Source organism: Penicillium diatomitis (genome assembly GCF_028827545.1).
Source record: "Penicillium diatomitis strain IBT 30728 chromosome Unknown utg000001l_segment0_segment0, whole genome shotgun sequence".
Classification (NCBI taxonomy): domain Eukaryota; kingdom Fungi; phylum Ascomycota; class Eurotiomycetes; order Eurotiales; family Aspergillaceae; genus Penicillium; species Penicillium diatomitis.
The window spans coordinates 1,865,875-1,891,982 of NW_026623173.1; the positions used below are offsets into that span (position 1 = coordinate 1,865,875).

General features: G+C 53.1%; 8 protein-coding genes across 8 annotated transcripts; 4 read left to right on the forward strand and 4 right to left on the reverse strand.

The window, feature by feature from the left end:
• Positions 1-413: 413 nt before the first annotated feature.
• On the forward strand, positions 414-921 carry spt4 (transcription elongation factor SPT4; the record flags this gene model as incomplete). The annotated part of the gene is made up of 3 exons (XM_056930152.1): positions 414-491; positions 602-799; positions 865-921. 3 exons carry the CDS (start codon positions 414-416, stop codon positions 919-921), a joined length of 333 nt encoding a protein of 110 aa, XP_056794445.1.
• A 665-nt stretch (positions 922-1,586) lies between these two features.
• Positions 1,587-3,227, reverse strand: gatA (4-aminobutyrate transaminase gatA; the record flags this gene model as incomplete). Its single annotated transcript, XM_056930153.1, has 4 exons — positions 1,587-2,015; positions 2,093-2,795; positions 2,859-2,894; positions 2,977-3,227. 4 exons carry the CDS (start codon positions 3,225-3,227, stop codon positions 1,587-1,589), a joined length of 1,419 nt encoding a protein of 472 aa, XP_056794446.1.
• Positions 3,228-3,306: 79 nt separating this feature from the next.
• On the reverse strand, positions 3,307-3,657 carry N7539_000550 (uncharacterized protein; the record flags this gene model as incomplete). Its single annotated transcript, XM_056930154.1, has 2 exons — positions 3,307-3,393; positions 3,490-3,657. The coding sequence occupies 2 exons, from the start codon at positions 3,655-3,657 to the stop codon at positions 3,307-3,309; spliced, it is 255 nt and encodes an 84-aa protein (XP_056794447.1).
• Positions 3,658-6,112: 2,455 nt separating this feature from the next.
• On the reverse strand, positions 6,113-7,383 carry N7539_000551 (zinc-dependent alcohol dehydrogenase; the record flags this gene model as incomplete). The annotated part of the gene is made up of 3 exons (XM_056930155.1): positions 6,113-6,159; positions 6,265-6,619; positions 6,727-7,383. The coding sequence occupies 3 exons, from the start codon at positions 7,381-7,383 to the stop codon at positions 6,113-6,115; spliced, it is 1,059 nt and encodes a 352-aa protein (XP_056794448.1).
• Positions 7,384-11,147: 3,764 nt separating this feature from the next.
• On the forward strand, positions 11,148-16,525 carry ino80 (chromatin-remodeling ATPase INO80; the record flags this gene model as incomplete). Its single annotated transcript, XM_056930156.1, has 4 exons — positions 11,148-11,702; positions 11,856-12,344; positions 12,417-16,221; positions 16,317-16,525. 4 exons carry the CDS (start codon positions 11,148-11,150, stop codon positions 16,523-16,525), a joined length of 5,058 nt encoding a protein of 1,685 aa, XP_056794449.1.
• Positions 16,526-18,382: 1,857 nt separating this feature from the next.
• hemA (5-aminolevulinic acid synthase HemA) lies at positions 18,383-20,306 on the forward strand (the record flags this gene model as incomplete). The annotated part of the gene is made up of 3 exons (XM_056930157.1): positions 18,383-18,710; positions 18,789-19,782; positions 19,853-20,306. The coding sequence occupies 3 exons, from the start codon at positions 18,383-18,385 to the stop codon at positions 20,304-20,306; spliced, it is 1,776 nt and encodes a 591-aa protein (XP_056794450.1).
• Positions 20,307-21,319: 1,013 nt separating this feature from the next.
• On the forward strand, positions 21,320-22,700 carry N7539_000554 (uncharacterized protein; the record flags this gene model as incomplete). The annotated part of the gene is made up of 2 exons (XM_056930158.1): positions 21,320-21,352; positions 21,429-22,700. 2 exons carry the CDS (start codon positions 21,320-21,322, stop codon positions 22,698-22,700), a joined length of 1,305 nt encoding a protein of 434 aa, XP_056794451.1.
• Positions 22,701-23,024: 324 nt separating this feature from the next.
• Positions 23,025-24,709, reverse strand: N7539_000555 (DNA-directed RNA polymerase I subunit RPA49; the record flags this gene model as incomplete). Its single annotated transcript, XM_056930159.1, has 3 exons — positions 23,025-24,056; positions 24,174-24,502; positions 24,568-24,709. The coding sequence occupies 3 exons, from the start codon at positions 24,707-24,709 to the stop codon at positions 23,025-23,027; spliced, it is 1,503 nt and encodes a 500-aa protein (XP_056794452.1).
• Between the last annotated feature and the right edge of the window lie 1,399 nt (positions 24,710-26,108).

The window sequence follows — 26,108 nt, forward strand, 5'->3', positions numbered from 1 at the left end:
GGGCAAAGACGATGCGGCGGCGGGGAAGAGAGGAGAAGAGTGGGCAGGCGATAGAAAATTGAACTGAGAACTGGATCACAATTGTCTAGGTGCCAAAAGGTGTATACGGTAGGAGGTGAAAAAGGGAAGAGTGAGGCGAACAAGAGATGTCGAAGCCGACCCCAAAAAAAAAAAAAAAAAAAGACTATTGGTCCGAGGGATCTGATAACCTGGCCGTCTCAACGTCTTGTCCCTCCGATCGTCTCTCGCTCTCTCGGCGATCTGCTCTCGCCGTGACTTTTTCCCCGTCATTCGCTGTCCCCGAAGGCTTGGCGCTTTTCCAGAACCATCGACCGCGCAACGCACTCCAACTCCGATCTTCCAACCAGTCACTCATTGTTGTCTGGAAAGTTCTCTGCTCGCGCCATATCATCATGTCTTTCTACGCGACTCCTTCTCAGCAGCGTCATCTTCGCGCATGCATGGTCTGCGCCGTCGTCCAGCCACACACCGTAAGAGCTTCCACCCAGCACTCTACTCTGACGATCCCCCCTTGTGCTGGGTCGCAAGGCGCTTCACTTAAAGACACAGAGCTGACCATATCTTGCTTGTCTCACTACAGAAATTCGTGCGCGAGGGCTGTCCGAACTGCGAGAACGTGCTCCAGCTCGCAGGAAACACCGACGCCATCGAGGAATGCACCTCGCAGGTCTTTGAGGGACTGATGTCGATTGGAAACCCAACAGTTAGCTGGGTGGCTCGGTGGCAACGACTGGACAACTACGTGGCTGGCACATATGCGGCCAAAGTGACGGGCATAGTAAGTTGAACCCTCTATTCAAATGAAGCGAGCGCTCGATGCTGATGGACGGTCTCTAATGACAGCTCCCCGAATACATCATCAGCAGTCTGGAAGACTCTGGGATCAAATTCGTACCGTGAGTCCCCCCTCCTGAGTCACTCATCCCCCTTCGCGAACGAGAATCTTGCGATCGGAAGCCAACCAAGTTATGATGTTTTAGACGTGACGGAAGTATGGACCATGATGAGGCCCAAGACGCTTGATACTCGATGCCATCTCACCGTCTTCTCGACCCCCCGTGGCAACTCCCGTGCCTCTTGAAGGCTGTCTCTATTCTAGATACCCTGTTACGAAGTCCATGGCGGGTCGAAATTAGAAGATGGAGTACATGGATGCATTGCTTGGTTTTGGGGAGTTTCGTTTACATGACTGCATTTAGCCTTTGTTCTTGGTCTTTTTTTCCTTATCTTCCGGTCACGCGTTTAGAGTGCGCGGGAATAAGACGATGGTTCTCAATCTTCAGGGCCTTGCTCCCGGCAGAGCTTGTGATCTCGAACGCACTTCGAAATTTAAAGTATGAAAATCAGTTTGAAGAAAAAGTGTCTATGGACATGAAATATCACGGTGTTTTCTCCAGGCACAGGACTGAAAGCGTGACGTACATCACATGACGAGAAAAAAGAACAGACATAAACGCTCACAAATTCGCAAAATTAAGACAAGAAAGTCCATGAAGATCCGCGGGTATCAATAGCCCCGAAAGTCAATTCTCGTTTGCGGAAGGCTCAACACAGAGTTCAGTCGATTAAAGCAGGTTGATGGTCTTCTCGATGCTCTCGAGCAGGATATCAGCGTGGTGCTTCTGGAAGATCAGCATGGGGCGCAGACGGACGGCCTGCGCACCGCTGCCACCAATGTTCACACCGACGGTCTTGGCCTTGGCCAGGAATTGGTCCCGCTTGGGAGTATCCCAGGCGATGAAGGTACCCTGGTTCTTACCACGGAGATTCTGGAAGTGTTCGGGGTACTGCTTGGCAAGACGCTCCAGGCCGGCGTACAGATAGTCGCCGGTGATGCGGGTGTTCTCGACCAGGTCGTGACGCTCAATCTCCTCGATGATGCCACGGAAGATCAGAGCACGGGATGGGTCACCCATCCATGTGTTAAACTGGCGGTAGGGCTTGTTGGGGCGGAGAGCTGGGTTGCCAAAGTAGTAGCCAGCAGTCTGGGCCTTCTTCGAGAAGGTCACCATGTCGGGGGAGTGGACAGGTTCCAGTGATCGTGAGCCCAGAACTTGCCAGTGGCACCAACACCGGTCTGCACCTCATCAACAATGAAGAGGACCTTGTTGCGCTTGGTGATGTCGCGCAGGCCCTGGAAGAAGGCGGGCGAGGCGTGGTTGTCTCCACCCTCCGACTGAATGGGCTCGACCATCACGGCGGCCACCGGGTTGTGGTACTCCTTGATCAGGCGCTCAACCTCCTCCAGACAGCGCTTCTCCTCGGCGGCGTTCTCCTGCACGTGCTCCTCGAGGGGATACTTCAGCATGGGGAAGGTAGCCTGGGGCCAGTCAAAGGCAGGGATATCCATCTTGTGGATGGGCTTGGAGCGGGTGGTGGAGAGAGATCCAAAGAGACGGCCGTGGAAGGCAGACTTGAAAGACAAGATGGATAGCTGGGGAGAGCCAGGACCCTGGTTGTTCATGGAGGACTCGATCTCCTCGGCGGTAAAGTCAACCTCGGGACCACCACGCTGGAGTTGACGGTAGTACATGAAGGCAGCCTTGTAGGCAGTCTCGTTGGCATCAGAGCCAGCCATGGCGGTGAAGACCTGGTTCAGTCCCTTGGGAGCAGCACGGAGGATACCGGTCCTGAGGATGTGAGACCAGTCAGATGAGGGGAAGTTGCCCAGGGCAGGACGGTTGATCAGCGAGGTGATCATCTCCTCGGATTGAGACACCTGGCGGAGGTGGGGGTTGTTGTAGCCGACGGGGATAGAGGCAATCTGAGCATAGCTGTACGATTCTGTGTAAGCTATGCTGTTTCAACAACATGGATCAGAAAGCGCAATGACTTACACATCGAGAAGTTGGTTGCCATCGAGGTCAGCGATGCTGTTTTAAGTGAGCTGGTGTTAGCATCCGTGGTGGCAAAGTTTCGGTCGAAAAGAGCACTAATATGGGTGGTTGGTCGTACTAGTTTCCAATAGACTTGTGGTAGTCAGCGAGCATGTTCAGAGATCGCACGTCAAAGACCTCGTCAAGCTCGGCAGCGGCGGCCTTGTTCTTGGGACCGGGAATGGGTGTTGAGACAGTAGGAGCAGCAGGCTCGTTGGGGAAGAAGGGCTTCTCATTCGCAGCACGACGAGCAGTGGTGGAAAGAGCGCGAGCTGCAGGCATATGAGCCGCAGTGCGCAGCTTCGAGCCGCAGCGAAGAACGGAGGCCATTGTGAATTGGAATTTGACTCTCGCGGGAGATTTGTAAAGGATGAGGGGATTGAGTGCGGGGGCGGTCAGCGGCTCAAGGTTACTCGGTGCGCGGGCGATAACCAAGTGTCACACCGAAGATGATGATATTGCTCAATTCCTGATTGAGCTTGTTTAAAGATGACAACTTGGAAGGTATGGGAAGGGCAAAGCACGGGGGCTAGAGCATTTATATCAATCTCGATGGCGACACTTTTTTGTTATCTTTCCCCGTAGAACTCACCTTGTCCTCGTTCCCCGCGTCGAGACCATTGGATCTCGGCGCTGTGAGCCAATCAGCGCTTCCGGATGTGACATAGCAAACGCCGAGGCGTCCCGAAAGGGAAAGGGACGAATCAAGAAGGTCTACGCAGAGCGGCACTCCTGGCATTCTTCCTGGGACTGAAGACATTGTGAGCCCTGAGTGGATTGAACAACCTGATTGAAATGTGGGGAGACTGTGTCGGTTGGCCGGTTTGCGGTTTCCATTAGTCTTCTTTTTCTGTTCTGCATTGACTTTGACCACAGTCAATTGGTCATTTTGGCGGCTACAGAATCGACCGTCTCATGTACATGCTGTTAAGTCATGATGATCGACCCTCCGGAACAAACGTGGGGCTGATAAGCTTGCCCGTCCTTATCGGCGCGATAAACCGGTCCGGCGAGGAGCCGCCCATCGGAGCTTATCGCGCGGTTATTGATGGAGGTTTCGATCTGGTGAACGTTCTAGTCGCTGGATTCCCTCGTGGCCTTAGTACTTAAGGGCATGTGATCGTTCTTCTCCATCTATATCAGTCTTCTCGATGTACTGCATGTTCGTGTAGTATCTGGAGTGCGTATTTTTAGATACAATCTGCAGTTGGGTTGTGTTAATTGTCTTGATCGAGTGAGGGCCGGAAATATATCTTCAAACCAGGATAGACTTCTCAACCCAACAACATTGGAAGTATCGAGCACGGGTGACGTCCGTTCTCCACGAGAAAGGCCATCTAGGAGATAGGTAGGTCGCGGCATCTGCGGTCGACCTATCGGGCAAATAGACACCTCAATTTCCTACCTACCACCATACTAGGTATACTGGATCGACCGCCGTACACAAGGATCAAAGTCAGGTCACACCCAGGTATACAGACCATTCAAGGCTCTCCAGGCAGCCCTAGGTAACGGACACAATGGATCCCAATCGGGTTGCCCTCCATCCAGCTCCGCCGCTACAACAATGGATCAATACAGCCCACCTCAGGGATCAGATGATCAGATAGGCTCGGTAGAATGAAAAATTGAAGGCTCACTACATCTCGAAGGGTCTATGCTATTGCCGTCCGAGCCTACAGTACAGCAGCCACACGTTTCGGATCTCGGCATAAATCATAACCTCACAACCAGATCTTGGTCTTCCATCTTTCGTTGCAATTGATGAACCTGCCCTCAGAATTTGTATGCCACAATCCTATGTAGGTTAGGTACCTACCAAGAGTGCAGGTGGGTCTTTCGAAGCGGAACTTGGCGCACTGGGACACGGGGTGGCTTGATATAACCGTACCAAGAACGCCCTCCAAGCAAGCGGGCTTGTGGTTTAGTGGTATAATACTCCCTTAGCATGGGAGTGGTCCGGGGTTCGATTCCCCGCGAGTCCATACGTTTTTGTCTCTTTGAAAATGTCGAATTGATATGATTTTCAGGGTGTGCCTCTATGCCTCTTATTGAAGTGATTGGAGACGAACCATTTTTTTTTTTCAATGCGGGTCAGGTACAAGGCGGGAATTACCGGCAGAAAAAATATCCAGTCTATGGTCCAAATCGAGGCCCGTTCTCCAACGAAGGTTCCATAACTCAGTTGGTTAGAGTGTGGTGCTAATATCAGCTGCAAAGTCTGTAACGCCAAAGTCGAGGGTTCGACCCCCTCTGGGACCATGTCTTTTTACGTTTTTTCTCTCTTTTTTACTCGCTTTCCACCGATCATTTGTGCCGTTCTCGATATTAATCAACGCAGTCCCGTCCCCCAGCCTTCTTAGGATTCAAAGGTTGACGCAGGTGTTCCCGAAGACGTTCGCTTTTTGCCGTGCACGTGCGGGGATAAGTCAGCATGAAACGACATTGAGAGATCAACGAGCACTGCTTCCCCCCTCAAAAAAGACAAGAAGAAAAAGACTTACCCCATATTCAGCTGACGTTACTGGGAATGTTGGACAAGTCGTGGCATAGATAGCAAGCACAATGCACAATATCCAAACAACTTATGGGCTTCTAATCATTACCGGGTCACAGCTATTTCTCGACCAACTTGTTTGTACATTTTTCCACGGGGAATGAGTTGTTGACAGGGTGTGAAGGTTCCATGAAATCCAGGAGGCATTAAGGAACAGTTGGGCTTCAAGTTTTTGGTGATGGCGGAGTGAACAGGACGGATCGTCGGTCATGTGATGAGGGTCTGTCGATCATGAGGCGCTACACTACGTACGGCGTCTAACTTGGGTGCGCCCGTTGCCTGGCGTGGGCAAGGTTTGGCAATACTGACGAAGAGTAGGTACAAAGGTAGGAGATACTGAGGATGTTTTTGGTCAGCTTCTCAAAAGTGCTAGACGCTTGTGTCTTCACTGAGTCCTGCTCGCAATAGCTTGAGGAGCACTGGACGGGTGCCTGATATGAAGTGGGCTACGAATCACACCCATCTCCTTATTTCAATAATATGTTTCATTACTCATTCATGTAGCTCACAGCATTGGGACATATGGCAATACTGGCTATTCATACAGAGGTAGGTGTGGCAGATCATGAGAGGAGAAAGGGCCCATTGCTCTCATAGTCGGAGAGCGAGAGTTCACCTTGAGTTTGTTCGAGTTGGCCGGGTCGGTCGGCTGAGTACTTTACTCTGGCATTTGCAGGACGTAGCGCCCAGCGATCTTTCCTTGCTCTGGTTCCGAGAAAGACACATGGTTAGCACATCGTCACAATTGGATCAAGGAGGGGAACGAAAGGAGCAGAAAAACAAAAGAGAAGAGGCAGGGGCATCACTCACCCATCAACTCAAACACTTTGGGCAAGTCCTTAAGAGGAACGGTCTTGAAGGGGATCTTGATCAGACCGCGAGCATAAAAGTCCACTGCTTCGGCAGCGTCCTGACGGTTGCCCACGTAGCTGCCCTTGATGTTGATCATCTTCACGACGGTCTCGAAGACGGGGGCCTTGAGAAAGGCATTGGCAGGCAGACCGATGGCGACGATATTTCCGCGGGGACGGGCGTACTCGACAGCCTGCTGGAAGGGCTTCTCAGAGACGGCGAGCAAGATGACGGCGTGGGCCCCGAGACCGTTGGGAGTAGCGGCCTTGACATCAGCGACGAGATCCTTGGATTTGGTAAAGTCGATGTAGACCTAAGGAGGGGGCAGGCTTTGTTAGCTTCACTGGGGGTTGCATGCGAACGTTCATGAATCAAAAGTCGATGGTAAATCCATTCAATGATACGTCGGGTGGTACTCACCTCGGAGCCAAGCTTCTCGCACATCTCTCGCTTCTCATCACCACCGTCGATAGCAATGACACGCAGACCCATGGCCTTGGCATATTGCTGAGCCATGGCACCAAGACCACCACCGGCACCGACGATGGCGACGGTCTGTCCTGGACGAGCCTCCGACTCCTTGAGACCCTTGTAGACGGTGACACCGGCACACAGGACTGGAGCAACACCATCCAGGGGGATGTCCTTGGGCAGGAGAGTCACATGAGCGGCCTTGCCAATGGCATACTGTTGGAATGTGCCGTCGACGGTGTAACCCGACAGCTGCTGACCGGCGCAGAGAGGTTCATCGGCCGTCTTGCAGTACTCGCAAGACAGACAAGAGCCATTCAGCCATTTGATACCGGCATAGTCACCAATCTCGACGCCGCTGGCGAGTTCACCCTTGGCGACGATGATACCGGCACCTTCGTGGCCACCCACGAGAGGCATCTTGAGAGGGAGAGGCCAGTCACCGTTCATCGCGTGCAGGTCGGTATGGCAGACGCCCGAGTACTTGATCTGCACGAGGACCTCATCGGGACCTGGCTTGGGCACGGGGATCTCCTTGTAGATGGGAGGTCCACCCTTCTTCTCCACCACCTGCGCCCACTGCTTCTCCGGGACTTGGGGTGCCATCGAGGGTGAAGTGGGTGAGATATTGGCAGAGTGTTGACAAGACTGATTCAGTGGGTGTAAATATGGGATAGGGAAGTGGCAGGCGAGTGCTTGTGGATTGATGAAGAGGACAAACGTTGGTTGGAAAGATCAGAAAGGAGGCAAAGTTCGGTTGGGTTGATAGTTAGGTAGAATGAGAGGAGAGAAGAGGTGAGACACAAGGGAAGACGTTGGGGTTAAGAAGTGCGTTGCCCACACGCATCAAACACGAAGATGGGGGGCAGAGACCGAGTCGGAGCTGGTTTATCGCACGATGTCGATGATGGCAACAAATCGGCAGGACAAGCAAACCGGCTCGGCGGCATTTTCCCAATGCAGGGCAAACCGCCTCATGATGCCATGTTGACGACCGATGGTGGCACTATACGGGTGAAACTGGTCGGATCCCAGCTACACTACGAGAGTGGACGATGGCTCATTATCGATCAATGTGCCCCTCCCAGAACAACGTGTCGAGTCACTGTGACCTTTCCATATACTCCCGAACCCGTCGATCTCACTGCTCCAAGTGGTTCCACCTGCTGATGGAGCTTCCGACAGCCGATCCATTGTTAGTCCTACAATCTATCGCCTTATGTTTCCACGACTTCTACCATTCATCTTTGACATCGAATCTTACGTCTTGAGCGTCAAGTCGAAATTGACCATGGATATTTTGCCTTTGATTTCAAATATGCTCGTTACGCCTCATAGTTCGAGTCGAAACACCCTTGCTGAGCTCCGGCTGCACTCTTGCCTGTCACCTGTCAATCGCCTCGAGTACCGCTTCGGCCGAAGGGTTGACGGTACAAGACACTGACACCACTGCCACTCAGGCTAGCGCCAGACCACTTCACCATCCTAGTGGGATATCTGCTTCTTTTAGGCGAGCTGCATCATCTGAAAGCGGGGAGCTGGCTTTGTCCAGATCATCCCGAGAAGATCGAAAGCTCCAAGTACTTTCACGTTGGGGAATAGGAAAGCCGATCGAGTGGAGGACGTCACCTCGGTCCACTTCTCCACCATCCCGCAGAGGAAGACTGGTAGCAGGATTCACAGGTGATGGGTATGCCCATGCGGCATGCGGTGATCATGGATGGTACTGAACTGACCTTATTCGGAGAAGAAAGGAGGGGGGGGAGAGTATGATGAATGAAGATCTCTCCGATCAGCCACCATCTAACGAACCGATGCCGAGTAGTCAGCACTACGTAGGAGTACATTTTATGTACCATTAAGCATTAAGCACTGAAGCAGTAAGTCACGACACTTGTAAGTTGTCACTACAGAAGTATGGCGGGTAACGATCGCTCAGGAACTGTCAGCTGGGCCACGCCAACGGGTCCCGCCCGAGACGGGATGATCGTGGCTGTACCACTGCTGCTCGAGCCTCGTCCTACCTCTCACAAAAAGCTTGGAGTTCCGGGGGTAGAAGGTCACCCTTGTGACATGAACTTTCGTATACCAGTAGTTTGTTTGGAAATTTGCCGATGATGAAATTGGCTCGATTTTGATCTTTAGTTTTCTGGGTGAGCATGAATCGTTGGTAAACGCCGCAAAGCTGCCGAACGTAGATGAAAATATGATAGCGTGGCAGTGTAGATATGTGAAGCTCTAACTGTATGAACAAATTCGAAATCACCAAAATTCCATATTTGCCCGAGCACCTTACTTCTATGCTTCAGAGATACAAGCCAACGCAAGCTGGCTTGATCCATGCCCGTTGATCGCCAGCTATAGAGTAAAGACGGAACGGAACCAACCTCTTGAGGCGAAGCCTGAAACACGAGGCGCTACCAATGATGCTCACACCTTGATCTCACGTGATCAACGGGTCTGTTGGTCACGTGTTTGAGGGTACTCGCTCGCTCTTCCTAGGGCTTCAAAGCGACAGCGAACTACCGTGCCAGAGATCGAAAGCAGGAGACGCTCTCGTCGCTGTTGCCTATGCGCGTGTTGTAAACTGTAGAATTATGTGTGGCCTGGGGTTATGGGATGACCAGCGCCGCAAATCACCTGAGACTTGATGAGTTCAACCAACTAATACTCAACCTTGCATGCTTGTCTACTGCCCATTAAGCTTGAATGACGAATCACTTGCCCTGCAATGAACGCTCTTATGAATGGTGACCTGAAAGAGGAGGCTGCTATAGTCATGGCTCTCCAGGACCAGGATTCGATCTCGATGTCCGTCGCTCGACACTGACTTTGACACTGACACTGACGAGGCGTGGCTCTCAGCCTTGGCATGTATCTCCGTCATCGGAATGACGAGCAGAGAGCCTTTTGGACTTGAAGTTGGACAAAATCAAGCTCAATACCATCTACTGATGTCTCTTTGAGTCTCAATCTCCAGGTACGGGGAAACTATGGTACTCCGGAGTTCGGGTTCATTCTTCAAAGCTCATATTGTTTTCGCTGTCATGACTCTACTCTTTTCTCGTTATGCGGCACAATCGGCATATGGGGACAGGCACCGTCGGACAGGTCACGGGATTGGCCACGACCGAGTCCATCGGGCCCAGAAGAAACGACCGTAGCGTCCGTTCACTTGGCTAGGAACCAGGCTCTCGCCATGAAAAGATGCGATTGATGGCCGAAAGAGACGCCAATGGACTCTTTGTAACTTGTTTGTTGAGAAGGACAGAACGAAATATCTGATCCGGTAGAATAAGATCTCTCCGACCAGATCTGCATTCCGACCGGCGGATTGGTCCTCTGATGTATGGAGTTGTTTGTATTGGATGAACTGCGGCCCAGCACGGAAGTACACGACACCACCATCAGATGGAGAGGATCGGACATGGAAAGTATCCATCCGTTGCATCAATTGTCACGAGATTGCGATAGCCCAACACTGAAAATGAGATGGTAAACATAATGAGATCTTTCATTGGAGCCAGCCCTCGACATATCGGTCTGCACAATCGAATGTCAATCATAGAGAGAGAGAGCCCTATCCCAGGTAGAAATCATACAAACTTCATCGCCAAAAGAGCGGCCGTCGACTCGAGGCAACGGAAAAAAAAGGCAGCCTCTTCCTTCAGGTCGGCCCCGAACGAGAGAACCTACCGGATAATCTCATCACCCACCAAACAACCTTGAACCATTGCCCCCTCCGTTCATTTTCCTCCCAAGACCGACTTTGATGATCTTTTCCTCCGAACTCGAGGCATATCGTAGAGATCACCTCATCCCTTCTCATCTCCAACTCTCGATATCTCTCATCCGGTCTCAAATGATCATCGCCGCCAGTCTCGATCACCGTTTCCCCTGCATCCTCGCCTAGTGTCTCATTGACCCTTTTGCCTTTCCTTTTTCCCCCCCAACCCGCGCTTGCTCTGACTTGGGTTTGCCGCGGCCACAAAGAACTTCCATCCTCCTGCAGCTTCCCACTCTTCCAAACGTAACCTTTTCCATCCTCCGCTGGAGCATCAACATCTTCATCATTCTCGCTGAAAGCTTCAACTGGACCACTCTCGACCTGACCTTTTCTACGCGGCTATTCCTCTTTCCAGCTGACGTCGCGTCCGTGCGGGATCCCCCCAGATCCTCATCAAAAGACCACAAAGTCCTGGGCTAGCGAGTTCATGAGAAAATCCGTCGGAGGCTGACTCCCATCTCACCATCAATCCCATCTCTCGTTTCTTGCCCTTCCGTCTCAGTCTTTCCATCCTTGGCAGCTGCATTTCCCTAGGTTAAAATCGTCCTTGCTGCGCAGGTTCGGCATCGGACTCCCGCACAATATGACGGGCGCTCAGCCGTACAACGGTGAATCCCCCCAGCAGCAGCCCCGATTTGCGGCCAACGAGTCTCCGGCCAAGAATCATTCTTTCTACCCGAGCAATGAGCCGTCGCAGGGACCGCAGCAACCACAGCCATCCTTTGCGCACCCTCCTGCTCCGCAGACTCCTCCAGCTTTTGGTGCTGCAGCCGTGTCGCGGAGCCCGCGCTTTACCCACGCGTCGCCGCTTCCTTCGTCAACCCTTCCACCGCCCTTGAATGGGGCCGCACCTCCTCCACCCCCATCTCTTCCGGAGACTTCCTCTCAATACTCATCAGGTCCATCAGGGAGTGCCACTCCAGGGCTGCCGCTGCCCCGTCCTTTTTCATCAACCGTCATGACTGGCAATGGCACCTCGCCCTACGGGCCCTCAGCCGCCCACGCTCATCCGACAAGTCGTTTGGAGAGCCATTCGCAGTCACCAACTCGGGATTCTCATTCGCCTTACGGCCTCAGAGGCAATGGCGTCGTCTATGGATCCTCGGCGCCCAAATCAACGTCCCCGGTGCGGGAATCGGTACGTCCATGAAGAAAGGGTCTTCTTCTCTTCTCACTGGCCTTCCTTCCCCTCCCCTTCCTAGATACTAGACCGACCTCCACCGGAATAGTCGATAGATGAACGTCGATCTCAGGGAACTTTAACTGACAATCATGCTTGCATGATTTCCAGAAGCCAACACGCGCCGCGGATCCCATGTCATTTGCCAGCATCTTGTCCGGACCAACAGAAGAACAGCCGGCCCGAAAATCCACTCCTCCTCCCGCTGCGACGAAACCCGCGTCGCCGACTCCGCCAAAGCTTGAACCCCGTCAGCCTGAAACAGGACCGGTGCCGGGCACTTTCCTTCACAAATCCGACAGAATACCAAAAGTAGAGCCTAAGCCTCTGGTGGAGCCACCCAAGGGGATCTTCACACCCAACGGGTCGTCCAAGACCGCGACGGAGCCGGTCGCCCTGGCCCCTCGCCCGGCACAAAAGAAGGACACCCCGCCCGCTGGTGTCGATACCGATCAGGTTCACCGGGCGATGATAGATATTGATAGTGGCGACAAGAGTGATGTCGACTGTCCAGGTTTTGATGAGGAACTAGAGAAGTTCCAGGAAAAAAGCAAGAAACGACTCTTGGAGACTTCTCGGACGGAACGAATCAGCCGCAAGGTAAGTACACTAGCTAGTCATGTAAACTAGATTGAATGCTATCATCCGCAGTCCCGCTAACAAGCCATCTAGCGTCGACGCAATCACACCTTGAATGAGTTGGGACGATCTTTCGAGAAGCATGCCATCCTCGGTGCAGAACGATTCCGTGTCAGTCACGAAAGCTCGGTCGTTGCCGAAGTGCAACAGAAAGAGATTCAGGACGAGAAGGAGCGCAAGAAGGATATGCAACGAAAACGTCGCCGCGAGAACACCGTCCGCTTGGAAATGCAGAAGAAGCTGGAGGCCGAACGAAAGGCCGACAAGGCTCAGGATTCCGCTGAAAAGGCCAAATTCTTGCGCGAGGCAGAGCGGGCACAAAAGAAGATTCGGTCGACAAAGCGTGCGCTGGAAGGTGGCAATGCTCAAGATGAGCTCGGCGAGGTGACGCCCCTGGCTCCCAACCTCGAGGGGGGTACAACGAGCTCCTTCCATGTTGGTCGCGGCTCACCTTCGCGCCGCAAGTCGGGACGTGGTGGCCCATCGGCGCGGCCCAAGAAATCCAAGGAGCAGAAACAGGCGGAGAAAGATGCCGCCGAGAACGCCTATCTGGCCGGCTTGGAGGATGACTCCGTCCTGCCCACCCCGCGCGAGCCCAAGAAGGATGCCCGGTCCAAGGAAGCCACGCCCATCATTCATCTGCACTATGAGAGCAAGGGCTACAACCAGATTTACGAGCAGATCTGGCGTGACACTGCTCGCAAAGAGTGTCCCAAGGTTTACCGTATCAAGACGGCCTCGCTTTCCAATCGTCAAGAGAACTCGCGTAAGACAGCCCAGCTGGCTGGCAAGCAGTCACGCAAATGGCAAGAACGGACCAATAAAAGTACCAAGGATACCCAAGCCCGTGCCAAGCGCAACATGCGTGAGATGATGGGCTTTTGGAAACGCAACGAGCGAGAGGAGCGTGATCTTCGTCGTTTGGCTGAGAAGCAAGAGCTCGAGTCGGCGAAGAAGGCTGAGGCGGAGCGTGAGGCCAACCGACAGAAGCGGAAGCTGAACTTCCTGATCTCCCAGACAGAGCTGTACTCCCATTTCATTGGTCGCAAGATCAAAACCGCCGAAGCAGAGGCGATTGGAGATGGTACGGTTGCCGGGAGCAACGAGACTATCCAACCAGGCAAGCCTACGGCACACACGGTCGACCTGCCTGACAGCGTTGCCGATCAGAACGCCAAGGTCACCAACTTTGAGGATATCGACTTTGATGCAGAGGATGAAAGCGTCTTGCAACAGGCTGCCATGGCAAACGCTCAGAATGCCGTGCAGCAAGCCCAGGATCGTGCCCGCGCCTTCAACAAGCAGGATGGTGACGACAAGATGGCGGCCTTTGATGAAGGCGAGATGAACTTCCAGAATCCGACCAGTTTAGGTGACATTGAAATCTCACAGCCGACCATGTTGACCGCCAAGCTGAAGGACTATCAGCTGAAGGGTCTGAACTGGCTTGTCAACCTGTACGAGCAAGGTATCAATGGTATCCTTGCGGATGAGATGGGTCTGGGTAAGACCATTCAATCGATATCCGTCATGGCCTATCTCGCGGAATTCCACAACATCTGGGGTCCCTTCCTCGTGATTGCCCCTGCGTCCACCTTGCACAACTGGCAACAAGAAATTGCCAAGTTCGTGCCCAACCTAAAGGTGCTTCCTTATTGGGGAACCACGAAGGATCGCAAGATTCTCCGTAAATTCTGGGACCGCAAACACATCACGTACACTCGCGAGTCAGAGTTTCACGTGCTTGTCACTTCGTACCAGCTGGTGGTTGTCGATGCACAATACTTCCAGAAGGTCAAGTGGCAGTACATGATCCTAGACGAGGCTCAGGCCATCAAGTCTTCGCAAAGTTCGCGATGGAAGAATCTGCTGGGCTTCTCCTGCCGCAATCGCCTGCTCCTCACTGGTACACCGATTCAAAACAACATGCAAGAGCTGTGGGCTTTGCTCCACTTCATCATGCCGACCTTGTTCGACTCTCACGACGAGTTCAGTGAGTGGTTTTCCAAGGACATTGAATCTCATGCGCAGAGTAACACGAAACTGAACGAGGATCAACTGAGGCGTCTGCACATGATTCTCAAGCCTTTCATGCTCCGTCGTGTCAAGAAGCATGTTCAACAAGAACTTGGCGACAAGGTCGAGAAGGATATTTTCTGCGACCTCAACTACCGCCAGCGTGCCCTGTATGCGAACCTGCGCAATCGTGTGAGCATTATCGACATTATCGAGAAGGCTGTAGTCGGCGACGAGACGGATAATACCACGCTCATGAACTTGGTCATGCAGTTCCGAAAGGTCTGCAATCACCCGGATCTCTTCGAGCGTGCCGAGACCAGATCGCCACTCTCCCTCGGAACCTTTGCTGAGTGTGCCTCCTTCATTCGCGAAGGACCCTTTGTCGATCTCCGGTACTCCATCAGAAATCGAATTGAGTACCAAGTGCCCCGCTTACTGTGCAGCGCGGATGGCCGTACGGATATGCCAGGCCCCGGAAATGATCGTGCTGGGTTCCGAGGCAAGTATTTGGACCATATGATGAACATTTGGGACCCGCAAAATGTCCACGAGAGCTCGCGTATGGACGGCGCATTCTCATTCCTGCGCTTTGTTGAGACCTCGGCCGGAGAGGCGAGCCAATACGGCCGCTCTGGGGTACTTGAGCGTGCCTTGCAAACCCGCGGTGCGCTCAAGGACAAGCTCTCCAGATTGAATGTCGTCTATGACGACAAGGAGGCTTACCCCGACTATACTGTAATGCCTCAGTCTTTGATGAACATTGTGGCGCGGAACAATCGTCAGGCCCTGAACGAAATTACTCCAGACGGTATCATGCGCAACTTGTTGAACGTTTCCCGGACAAAGTTCGAAGACCAAGGTCTGAACATGATTGAACCATGCGCTGCGCCTGCGGCTTCAGCTCCGCCCATCACCCTTTCTTGCTCGGGTCAAGGCGCTGAGCTCGAGACTCGGCGTGCCCTCTTCAATCCTGACGTCCGCTCTGCAATGTATAGCAAACCCTCAAGATACCTCGAGGAGCAACTCTTGCTCAACAAGGCCGAACCTTCACCGTACTCGAAGCCACCGATGCTACCAGAACCACTGTCGCGCAAGGCTAGATACACTCATGTCGAGGTTCCGTCAATGCGACGGTTTGTCACAGATTCCGGCAAGCTTGCCAAGCTGGACGAGCTATTGCGGGAGCTCAAGCCAGGTGGCCACCGTGTTCTGCTGTACTTCCAGATGACGCGCATGATCGATCTGATGGAAGAGTACCTGACCTACCGAAACTACAAGTACTGTCGACTCGACGGAAGTACGAAGTTGGAGGACCGTCGAGATACAGTTGCCGACTTCCAGTCGAATCCAGAAATCTTCGTCTTCCTTTTGTCGACACGTGCCGGTGGCCTTGGTATCAACTTGACTGCAGCAGACACCGTCATCTTCTATGATTCCGACTGGAATCCCACAATCGATTCACAGGCCATGGACCGTGCCCATCGTCTGGGGCAAACGCGGCAAGTCACGGTGTACCGCCTCATCACCCGCGGCACCATTGAAGAGCGAATTCGCAAACGGGCACTACAAAAGGAGGAGGTGCAGCGTGTCGTTATCTCCGGTGGTGCCGCTGGCGGTGTTGACTTCAACACTCGCGCTCGTGAGAATCGTACCAAGGATATTGCGATGTGGCTTGCGGACGATGATGAAGCCGAGCTCATTGAGCAGAAAGAAAAGGAGGCGCTCGAGCGTGGTGAATCGTTCGGTGTCCCCAAGGCCGGTAAGAAGGCGCCTGGAAAGCGTAAGCGTGAGCTGACGATGGATGACATGTACCACGAAGGTAAGTTTCTTGTGATGCTGTTCACACTGCCCACCGAATCCCTCTCGTGGCTGTAGAAAGCAGATGAGCTGACCCGAGGATGTTTGTGTCTGTAGGCGAGGGGCATTTTGACGATGCCAGTGCTAAACCGTCCGGTGCTGCTACCCCCATGTCAGACAATCTTGACGCGGTACCAGGGAACTCCTCTGTCGCGCCAGCCAAGCGTGGTCGTGGTCGTGGCGGGGGTAAGGCTGGCTCATCCAAACGTGCCAAAACCGTGAAAGAACGACTCCGTCTGATCGATGGTGATGGCGGCCTCAGCTAGAGAGAAGTCGTAGAGACATCATGTGCTTTGTTTTACTGTAATTGTTCAACCTTTCTGTTGACTATGTTCTACATACTGTTGCGTTCTATCTTGAATTGGGTGGTGGCGTTTCTTTCTGACAATGCGGGATTTCACTTGCCTCCGCCGGTTCTTGTGTGGTACCTTCTGTCTACGATATGCCTGTTGATTCTGTGTTTGGGTCATTTTCTCCTTCTCTCTATCCCCCCTTGACCATGATCTTCTTTCTTTCCCCTCCTAATCGCTCGATTGTTTGTCTTTTTTATTATCTCTTATTTTCCTATGACATGTATTACCCTATGACTACTTTTGAGCTCCTTTTGATGCACGTGCAGACATGGATCGTATTTGTCTGCCTCAATCAACCTTTGATCGTGGATCGCCCTGTTGTTGTTCCAGTGGGAAGGCTTCCAAACACAAGGTCACTTGCGGTGGAGAGTACAATGCTGACGCTTGTATTTGTTTCATTCTTGGTGTTTTGCATGTAGACCAAACTTATGATTCGTGGCGCTTTTCATAGAAGCTGTCTGACGCTGACGGAATAATAAAATCCAATTGCCTGTGGAACGAGGGCTTGTACTGTGGTGACTGTACATCTACTGCCCCTGGCACAATGGGCGGTGTGATCTCAAATTCGTGTAGGTAGGTACTTCCACATCTTCATTGGCACCGCGATGGAGCTGAAGCTTCAAATGAGGGACGCCGATAGATCACATGAAACAAGGGAATCATCTTTGATGCCCAGTTGAGTCTAACTTGCGAGTGTTTGCATTGTAGTCGAGGCACTCTTATCCCGATCTACGCTACGATTACCCTGGTCTAGTCACTCTAGCCGGCTCTTCCGCCCTCGGCATCAGGTACACCCAGATGTCAGCGCTGAATCTATCCGTATTCTGTGACATGCAAGTCACACCACGGCTATGTAGTTTGTACACTGTAGAATTCACCAAAATCATCGTTGACACTGCTTTGCAACTGCAGGGCCCATTTGCGGCGGAGGATCCCAAACTGACTGAGATCAAATCTACCGGCGCATCACGGAAGAGAGGCAAGCCTGCTGGCGTAATGATTTGCAGCAGACATGTTTTGATTGTAGGGTCTTCGAGACCTGTTCTTCAATTGACAAGAGTCAAGTGGAAAGACGAATTCGGAGACAGAGGATTCACAGAGACTAATTACCCCGCATTCTCATCGAGAATCGGCTCGTCGTCTAGGGGTCCCTTCCAAGCTTGATGCTCGTCAACTGGCTAGGGTTAGTCGCGATTGAGCTCGGAAACCGAGCGAGAGTTCAGCCACAGGATTGGCTTTGTACGGGGTACTTGATATGAGACATCTAGTACACCTCAAGCCATGTATAGAATACACTACAAGAGTACCCACGAATGGCTTCATCTTAGGTACCGGATACTCCGGTAGAAGTACCCGAAGATCTACTAAGGACGCCTCTGCAGTCACCAACCTTCAACCGATCATCCTCTGGCGCCGTGCTATGGTGTTGATTAGAGCAAAGGTATGCTCTCTTGGCTCTCTTCTGTTCACGGCCAGGATGATCCGAGGAGGCTGTACACTTGCCCGATTGGGACCGAGGCTTTCAGGGCCAGACGGCTCCGGCCCCGTCCACCAATGATCAAGTGAACTTTGTCAGCGCAGGATGAGTCAGCCTCTCCCCGCCGCGCGGATCGATTTTCACCGGACTCTCCGTGCCCCCGGGATCTGATCGGCCTCTGAAGTCCTGGGATTCCTTTTTCGTTTTGCGTCTCTCCCGCTCTCAACTTCGTCTTCCCTTACACCACCCATTGTCGCCGGTTTAGGGGTTTATTCATCCCAATTCGCATCACCATGGAGGCAATGCTTCAGCAGTCCCGGGCTATGTGCCCCTTCCTCAAGCGCACCGCTCCCACGACCTTGCGGACCCTGTCGTCCGCCGCTCATCCGAGCGGCGGCGGTGGCACCATGTCCAACCTCCAGGTCGTGGCTCGCCGCTGCCCCGTGATGAGCAAGGCCTTGGCTGTGCAGTCTGCTCGCATGTCTGGCCTCAAGCGCTTCTCCTCCTCTTCCAGCACTGCCGCCGCTGCGCCGTTGCGCCCGATGAGCAAGCGCGCGTTGCACACGACCGGGGGTCATCCCGCCAGTGTCGCCCCCGGCACCTATGAGAAGACCGAGTCAGGTAAGACAAACCCCTCCCAAAGAAGACAATATACCCCACTGAGATTTAATGTGCTGACAAGCCCTCGTGTCCCTATAGTCCATCCCAGCCTGGCCAAGACATTGCGCTCGACTCCCGCCGCCCAACCCTCGGTTCGTGGTCCTCGCCCGGCCGCTCCCGTCACTTCTCAGTTCGACTACGATGCATTCTACAATGGCGAATTGGAGAAGAAGCACAAGGACAAGTCCTATCGCTACTTCAACAACATCAATCGCTTGGCCAAGGAGTTCCCTCGTGCCCACACAGCCTCCGCGGAGGAGCGCGTCACTGTCTGGTGCTCGAACGACTACCTGGGCATGGGCCGCAATCCCCAAGTCCTCGAGTCCATGCACCGGACGCTCGACACCTATGGTGCGGGCGCCGGTGGTACCCGTAACATTTCCGGCCATAACAAGCACGCCGTGGCCCTGGAAGATACCTTGGCCAAGTTACATGGAAAGGAGGCTGCCCTGGTCTTCAGTTCATGCTTCGTGGCCAACGACGCCACTCTAGCCACACTCGGCAGCAAGCTGCCCGATTGTGTGATTCTGTCAGACAGTCTCAATCATGCTTCGATGATCCAAGGTATTCGCCACTCCGGTGCGAAGAAGATGGTCTTCAAGCACAATGACTTGAAAGACCTGGAAGCCAAGCTGGCATCTCTCCCCCTCCACGTTCCCAAGATTATCGCGTTCGAGTCCGTCTACAGTATGTGCGGATCAATCGCCCCGATTGAAGCAATCTGTGACCTCGCCGACAAGTACGGTGCCATTACCTTCAATGACGAAGTTCACGCCGTCGGAATGTACGGCCCACACGGGGCAGGTGTTGCAGAGCACCTGGATTACGACGTTTATGCCTCGCAGGACACTGCTTCGCCCAAGAGCACCAAGGGCACTGTCATGGATCGCATCGACATCATCACCGGTACTCTGGGCAAGGCCTATGGCTGTGTTGGAGGGTATATCGCCGGTTCTGCCAACCTCGTGGACACGATCCGCTCTCTGGCGCCCGGCTTCATTTTCACCACCTCTCCCCCCTGCCACGATGGCGGGTGCCGACGCTGCGATTCAGTACCAGATGCAGCAACCTCGCGATCGCATCCTTCAGCAGTTGCACACTAGAGCTGTCAAGACCGCTCTGAAGGAACTGGACATCCCCGTCATTCCCAACCCCTCACACATCGTCCCGCTCTTGGTTGGAGATGCCGACTTGGCCAAGCGCGCCTCTGATAAGCTTTTGGAAGAGCATGGTATCTACGTGCAGGCCATCAACTACCCCACCGTACCCCGTGGCGAGGAGCGTCTGCGCATCACCCCAACCCCAGGCCACGTCAAGCCTCTTCGTGACCACCTGGTCCAGGCGGTGCAGGCTGTCTGGAATGACCTGGGCATCAAGCGCACCAGTGACTGGCAGGCGCGAGGTGGCTTCGTCGGAGTCGGCGTTGATGGTGCCGAGGAGGCCAACCAGCCCATCTGGAAGGACTTCCAACTTGGCGTGGATGCTGCCGAGCCTCTCGAATCTGCCATTGCTCGTGAGCTCAGCACCGAGGCCGCCGAGAAGGCCATTTCCGCATAAAGCATTTGCAGCATGCGAGAAGCACTTGTTGCTTTCCTTGGGCTTCGGGTCGTATGTGACCCGATACATATGCCTGTCCATTCCTTCTTTTTGAACATAATCACATCCACATATTGCAGACAATCTTGCAATGTTTCAGCGTTTGTCTGAGATGAAAAGGTTTTTTTTTTTCTCTCTCTCTCTCCCTCTTACTCGTTTCGAGACTCTTGTCTTGATCACTTCTTGTGCCAATCGTGATGGTCGTACGATCCAGTTGTTTATGGAATGCTGTCCATCAGACTAGACGATGCATACGATGCATTGTGCTTGGTTGACGAGCATAGTATATCCAGAGTTTCCCTCCATGATCTCATCTCGCGTCCATGTTGGCCGAGATCTGAGTCAAGTCAAATACATCGGGGTTTCAGGGAGAGCGAGTCACTTTCTTCCGCGCGTAGAACTCAACGTAGTAGCAATTTTCTCAGGATACAAGCTGGGCCGGGGCTCGCCGCTGCATAAACATCCCAACACACACACACACACACACACACACACACACACCTGTAACAGCGCTCTTATGCGTTTTGTATACTTGGATGTACTCCATGGTCCATGAAAGACTGGCAGACTCATTCATGATGGCCAATGCTGCATATCATCATTTGTTCAAGTCTCGGACGTGACTTTCTCTATTCAGAAACTTCGGCAGCTTTAAACTTTCATTAACCACGGTGTTCCAACCTCCAACTTGCGTAGGCAAGAGGAACTTCCATTCGACTCCAACGAGATCCACTGTTGCGGGGTAGAATATTGGCAATGCGTCAATCAAGTCTGCAGCTTCCCTGATATTGTACGATGACTCAGACGGTTTCACTCCAAGTTGGGCTGGATGATTGATAATACAAGTTTGTTCCCGAGGACTAGTCACTGAACTTTCTTGTCTGGACTCTGGAATACTTAAAGGGCAGACGCTGAGATCCGAGGCTCTGATCTATTCATTATCGCGATTTGAGAATCACTCGGCACTCTTCAAGATGAGCGAGATTGCACCGTTTGCGCTTCCCCAGGTTAGAAATTGATCCATACAGCATCCCCGTCGGATTGCATCCAGATAGTCCACGTCTAACAATTTTCAACTCGCAGTGGATCGACTCCCAAGGGGCTGCAGCGTCTCTACCCTTGGCTGGAAGTGCCACGCCCGGCCTCTCCGTACAAGATCTCATCGATCTGTCCACGGACAAAGAGACAACAACCGCCAATCTGGCCAGTATCCAATCTCTCAAAATGACACTGGGATCGTTCAGCGGCGGCGCACAGCTGCGCCACCAAATCGCCGGCCTATACAACGAGACCATCACCGCAGACCACATCTTCCCAACGCACGGCACAACCGGAGCCAACGCCCTGCTATTCCAGAGCTTGCTCAATCCCGGCGACCATGTCATCGCCATGTATCCCTGCTACACGCAGCTCATCTCGCTGCCAAAGGCCGTTCCAAACGTGGACGTCTCGTATTGGAAGCTCGACCTCGACGACCAGGCAAGACCTGATATCAACCAACTCAAAGCACTGATCAGACCAACGACCAAGCTTATCGTCGTCAACAATCCCAATAATCCCACCGGTACTGTCCTTTCAAAACAAACGCAGATGGAGATCGTCTCGATAGCCCGTTCGCACAACATCACCGTCCTCGCAGACGAGATCTTCCTCGCTCTCCACCACGGGGTCTCGGATTCCAAAGACGCGCCTTTATCCTTCGTCGACTTGCCGGGCCCTTCGCCTTCAACAGACTCTCCCACGTCTGCTCTTTCTGCCTCTTCGCCCCCCTACGAGAATATCATCATCACCAGCTCCATGAGCAAAGCATGGGGTCTTTCCGGTCTGCGAATCGGCTGGCTCGCCACCCGCAACCCAACCATTCTCTCCCGGTGCTTCAACCGCGGCCTGTACACCATCATGGCCCTAAGCAACATCGACGAGCTCATCGCCGCAGAAGCCCTAAGTGACCGCTGCCGACCCGCGATCCAAGCGAAACATCTTGAACTCGCCCGACGCAATCTCCAAATGCTCGATGCGTTCGTGGCGAAGCACAAGGACGTGTGTTCGTGGGCAAGGCCCGTAGCGGGAGGAACGGGCTTCCTGAGGTTCAGAGATGGGAAAACCGGGGAGCCTGTGGATGATGTGGAGTTTTGCGAGGCGTTGGTCCGACAGAAGGGGGTTTTGTTGGCGCCGGGGACGAAGTGTTTTGGGATTGTCGGGGACGTTCATTTGCAGGGGACTGGGATGGAGGATGAAGGAGAGAGGTTGGAGATGTTGCGTGGGTTTGTGAGGGTTCATGTTACTGTTGATCCGGTGGTCATGGAGAAGGGGCTGGCTGCGATTGATGAGTTTGTGCGCGAGCAGGCGCAGTGAAACATGTGCATATCCAGGATATTATAAAAGAGTGATAGATAGGTATTAGGACAGGAGGGCTCAGGTCACAGATCCTACGAAGAGGAAATGTGCACGCGAAGAGTCAAAAGAATCGGCATATTTACGACCTAATTGTAGGTTCCAATATAACAACGCCGGATATACATGTAATGTCAATCCCAAATAGTAGTGTACGACGTGAAACAGAATTTTGTGGCCTGCGACCCCAAGTCGAGGCGAAACCGCTGCAACGAAGCAAAAGAGAACCCCTTCCCGTATACTCAACACAATGCTCAGAAGACCCCAGTAACGAAAGAGACCTTTCTACTTGCGACCTCCACGGCTGACCTTGGGAAACTCGAGAGGAATGCGCAAGCGTGCAATCCGACGAGCCGCTGCCTCAGCCTTACCGCCCTTGATATTCCACTTGGCAAACTCAGATTCACGGGGCTTGTCGATGCGACAACCCAATTCACGGAAGTATTGCTGGATGGTATTCGAGTCGAGGCGAAGGTCATCACGCAGATCCGAGGGATCAGTGGCAAGTTCATTGGGCGAGTTACCGCCCAGTGAGCTGGAGCCACCGTCCTTGGCCGGCTGGGGAGGAATATGGAAGCTGAGAGCGCAGATGGTCGTGTGCAGCAGGGTCAGGTCATGCTTGGAGAGGAAGCCGCCCTGGGGCGCGAATCGGCGACGAACAGCATCGACCACGGAATCCGGAAGAAGCGCGAGGTTTGAATCGTCCTCCTCCTTGCCGGCCTTGGTGGTGCTGGTGGCGCCGGCGCCAGATGTGCTCGAGAGGATCTTGCGCAGATCTTCGCGGGGAGGGAGCTTCTTGCTTCCGGGGCCGGCGCCCTTATCACGGCCCATGCCCTTCAGTGAGCGGGCGAATTCAAGCAGTAACTGAATGAAGCGGAGAACCTGGATCTGCGTGGTGTTGCCGGATTGCGCAACCGCCACGACCCGGTTGGAGACGTATCGGGAGCCGGTGACGATGCTCAGTCCAGATTCCACTTGCTCTACCCATTCGTCGACACCGGTCAATTGACGCAGAGTGGAATGACCACCGGGCACCAAGGTCTCGAGCGAGTAAACGTCCGAGGGATGAGCAGCAGTAAGATCGGGGGTAGGGAGGGGCTTGGCTGCCTGCACTTCGGCTTGCACGCTGCTGGCCTTGGCGAGACCGGAAGCCACATCGGCAGGAAGAGTAGAGATGAGGGCGGCGCCAGCTTCGTTGAGCGTGCCAGCGGGGGCGTTGGATAGTTGGGCGTTCTCGGCCATGGATTGAACAGCCTTGCGAGATTGCTTGGTACCGAAGGTGTTGGTGAGGTTGGTTCGTTGGGCACGCATTGTGTTCTGTAGACAGAAGTTTATCAGCGATGTTCTCCTTGCCTTACGAGCTTTGATCGACTCGTGACAATACTGTGAGGCCTCTGAAGCCAAGGTGTTGGAACAGGGACAGGAGTTTCTAACCATTTCCTCCTCCGACTCCTCCGACTCCTCTTCCACGGGCTTTCTGCTTCGAACAGCACCACGCACGGTGACTCGCCGCGCCTCGATGACTTGCCATGTTTTGCGCTCAGGGTCCACAACAGCAACGTAGTGCGTCAATTGAGAATCCGCATCTTCGCCTGTTCCTTCACGACCAACAAAGTCCATTTTCTCATGTTCGGAAGACTGCAGCAGCATCTCGGCACCGACAATGCCCGCATTACGGGTCGCTGTCCGCTCGGCATTGTGACGAGACTTGGTGTATGGGTTGAACCGGAGGTCCTTGGAGTTGAGAACGCCGGGAGTCGTGGCTATCGGGTGGAGAGCATGTCAGTCAAGTGATAGAGAGAAATTCTCAAGCTAGATCTGCGCATACCAATTACAGGCGCCAATTCGCTCTTGTCCTCAATGACACTGGCGGCGAGAGTCGGAAGAGTCTGCAGGCTAGGCTTCTTTGTTGGCCTCTCATTTCGGTCTGATGTGCGCTTGCGCTTCTTGTCAATCTTTTCTGAAGGCATTTCGGTGTGAGTGGGAATTCGTCAGTCCCAGCTGTACAATTTCGAATCTGCTAGTGTCTTGCGACTGACGAGTTTCATCAAATCATTATCGAGTCGGTGGCAGAAAAAAATCCGAGGAAGCTGTATCAGGCAGGCGGTGTATACGGATCCCGCACAAATGAAGCACGACAGCGGAAATTCGCACACATCCAGAATGCAAAAGTATGGTTACATGAGGTTCACATTTTCCAATTACATCAATGTCCTACGGAAGAATATGGATGCGAAATTACTCAGGCTTGAACAATGAGAATACTTTTCAAGTCATCGATTCATAACTGGTGTGGCTAGTGAACCGATCGTTCAGTAAATTTTTAAACTCTCGGATGGAAACCTCTCCATAGCTCCCGATATTTGAACGAATCCAAAAAAAACGGTTATGCGGGAAACAACTGAGCTGGTGGTTGACCAGAACCTCGGTATCAAAATCCCAGCAGGATCAGCAGAGCACCAATCCTCCAATCCTCCACCGAACATAGGAGCCTTTCCAAGCTTGAGATCCAATGTGTTACCACCTGGATGCAATATTCGACATGTGACCGGCGATGTAGAAAATCTGGGGATTGGGAAACGGAGAACAGAAGTTGTTCGAACGAGATTCTACCGGTGAAAAGCCAGGTCTCAACGAGAGCAGAGACCATATTCGAAAATGCAGCTTGTTTTTATGAAAGGCGATGAACGATACGCGACGTGCAAGTCATGATATCCATTCGTGGGTTGTCATGTTCGGCGTTCAAACGTGGGCCTCAATCCGAAGAACTGAGATGGAGTGGGCGAGTAGTTTATTTCCTGACCAGAACTGTTAGCATCGTGAAACATCATTGTCGTTGGCAGGCGATGCGATCGCTTGGAGAAGCAATCGCAATTCGAGGGCAGATAAACTCACGATCTGGCGCGCATCTTTCTGCGCTTGCGCTTGAGACGACGAACGCGCTTCTTTCTCCACTTAGCTCTCATCTTCGTAGATGTTCTGTGAAGGAGGTCATGGTTAGCAATTGCATGCCGAGGCGAATCATCTTTCTTGGGCTGGAAATGCGACTCACTATTCTGCGAAAATGAGGAGAGATGGTTGAGGGAAGACGAAAGTGCGATGACCCGCGACGCATTTGTGTGTTGGGCAGCTTACTCAGCTAAGCGAGCCGCTAGCCGAATTGAGGGCCTGCCCAGCAGACAGCCCACGTGACTGTTTACATCACACACTGACATGTTTAGTCTGAGGAGTGCTCCAAGAGGCCAAACACGGTAGCGCTTCAGGCGGGGCAGAACTTTGTTGCTGGGCCTTCTGCTGGTCAATGACACGTTTGAGAGTGACTCTGCGAAGATGGTGTTTTCCTGTGGGGACTTTTTGGAAGGTAATCCT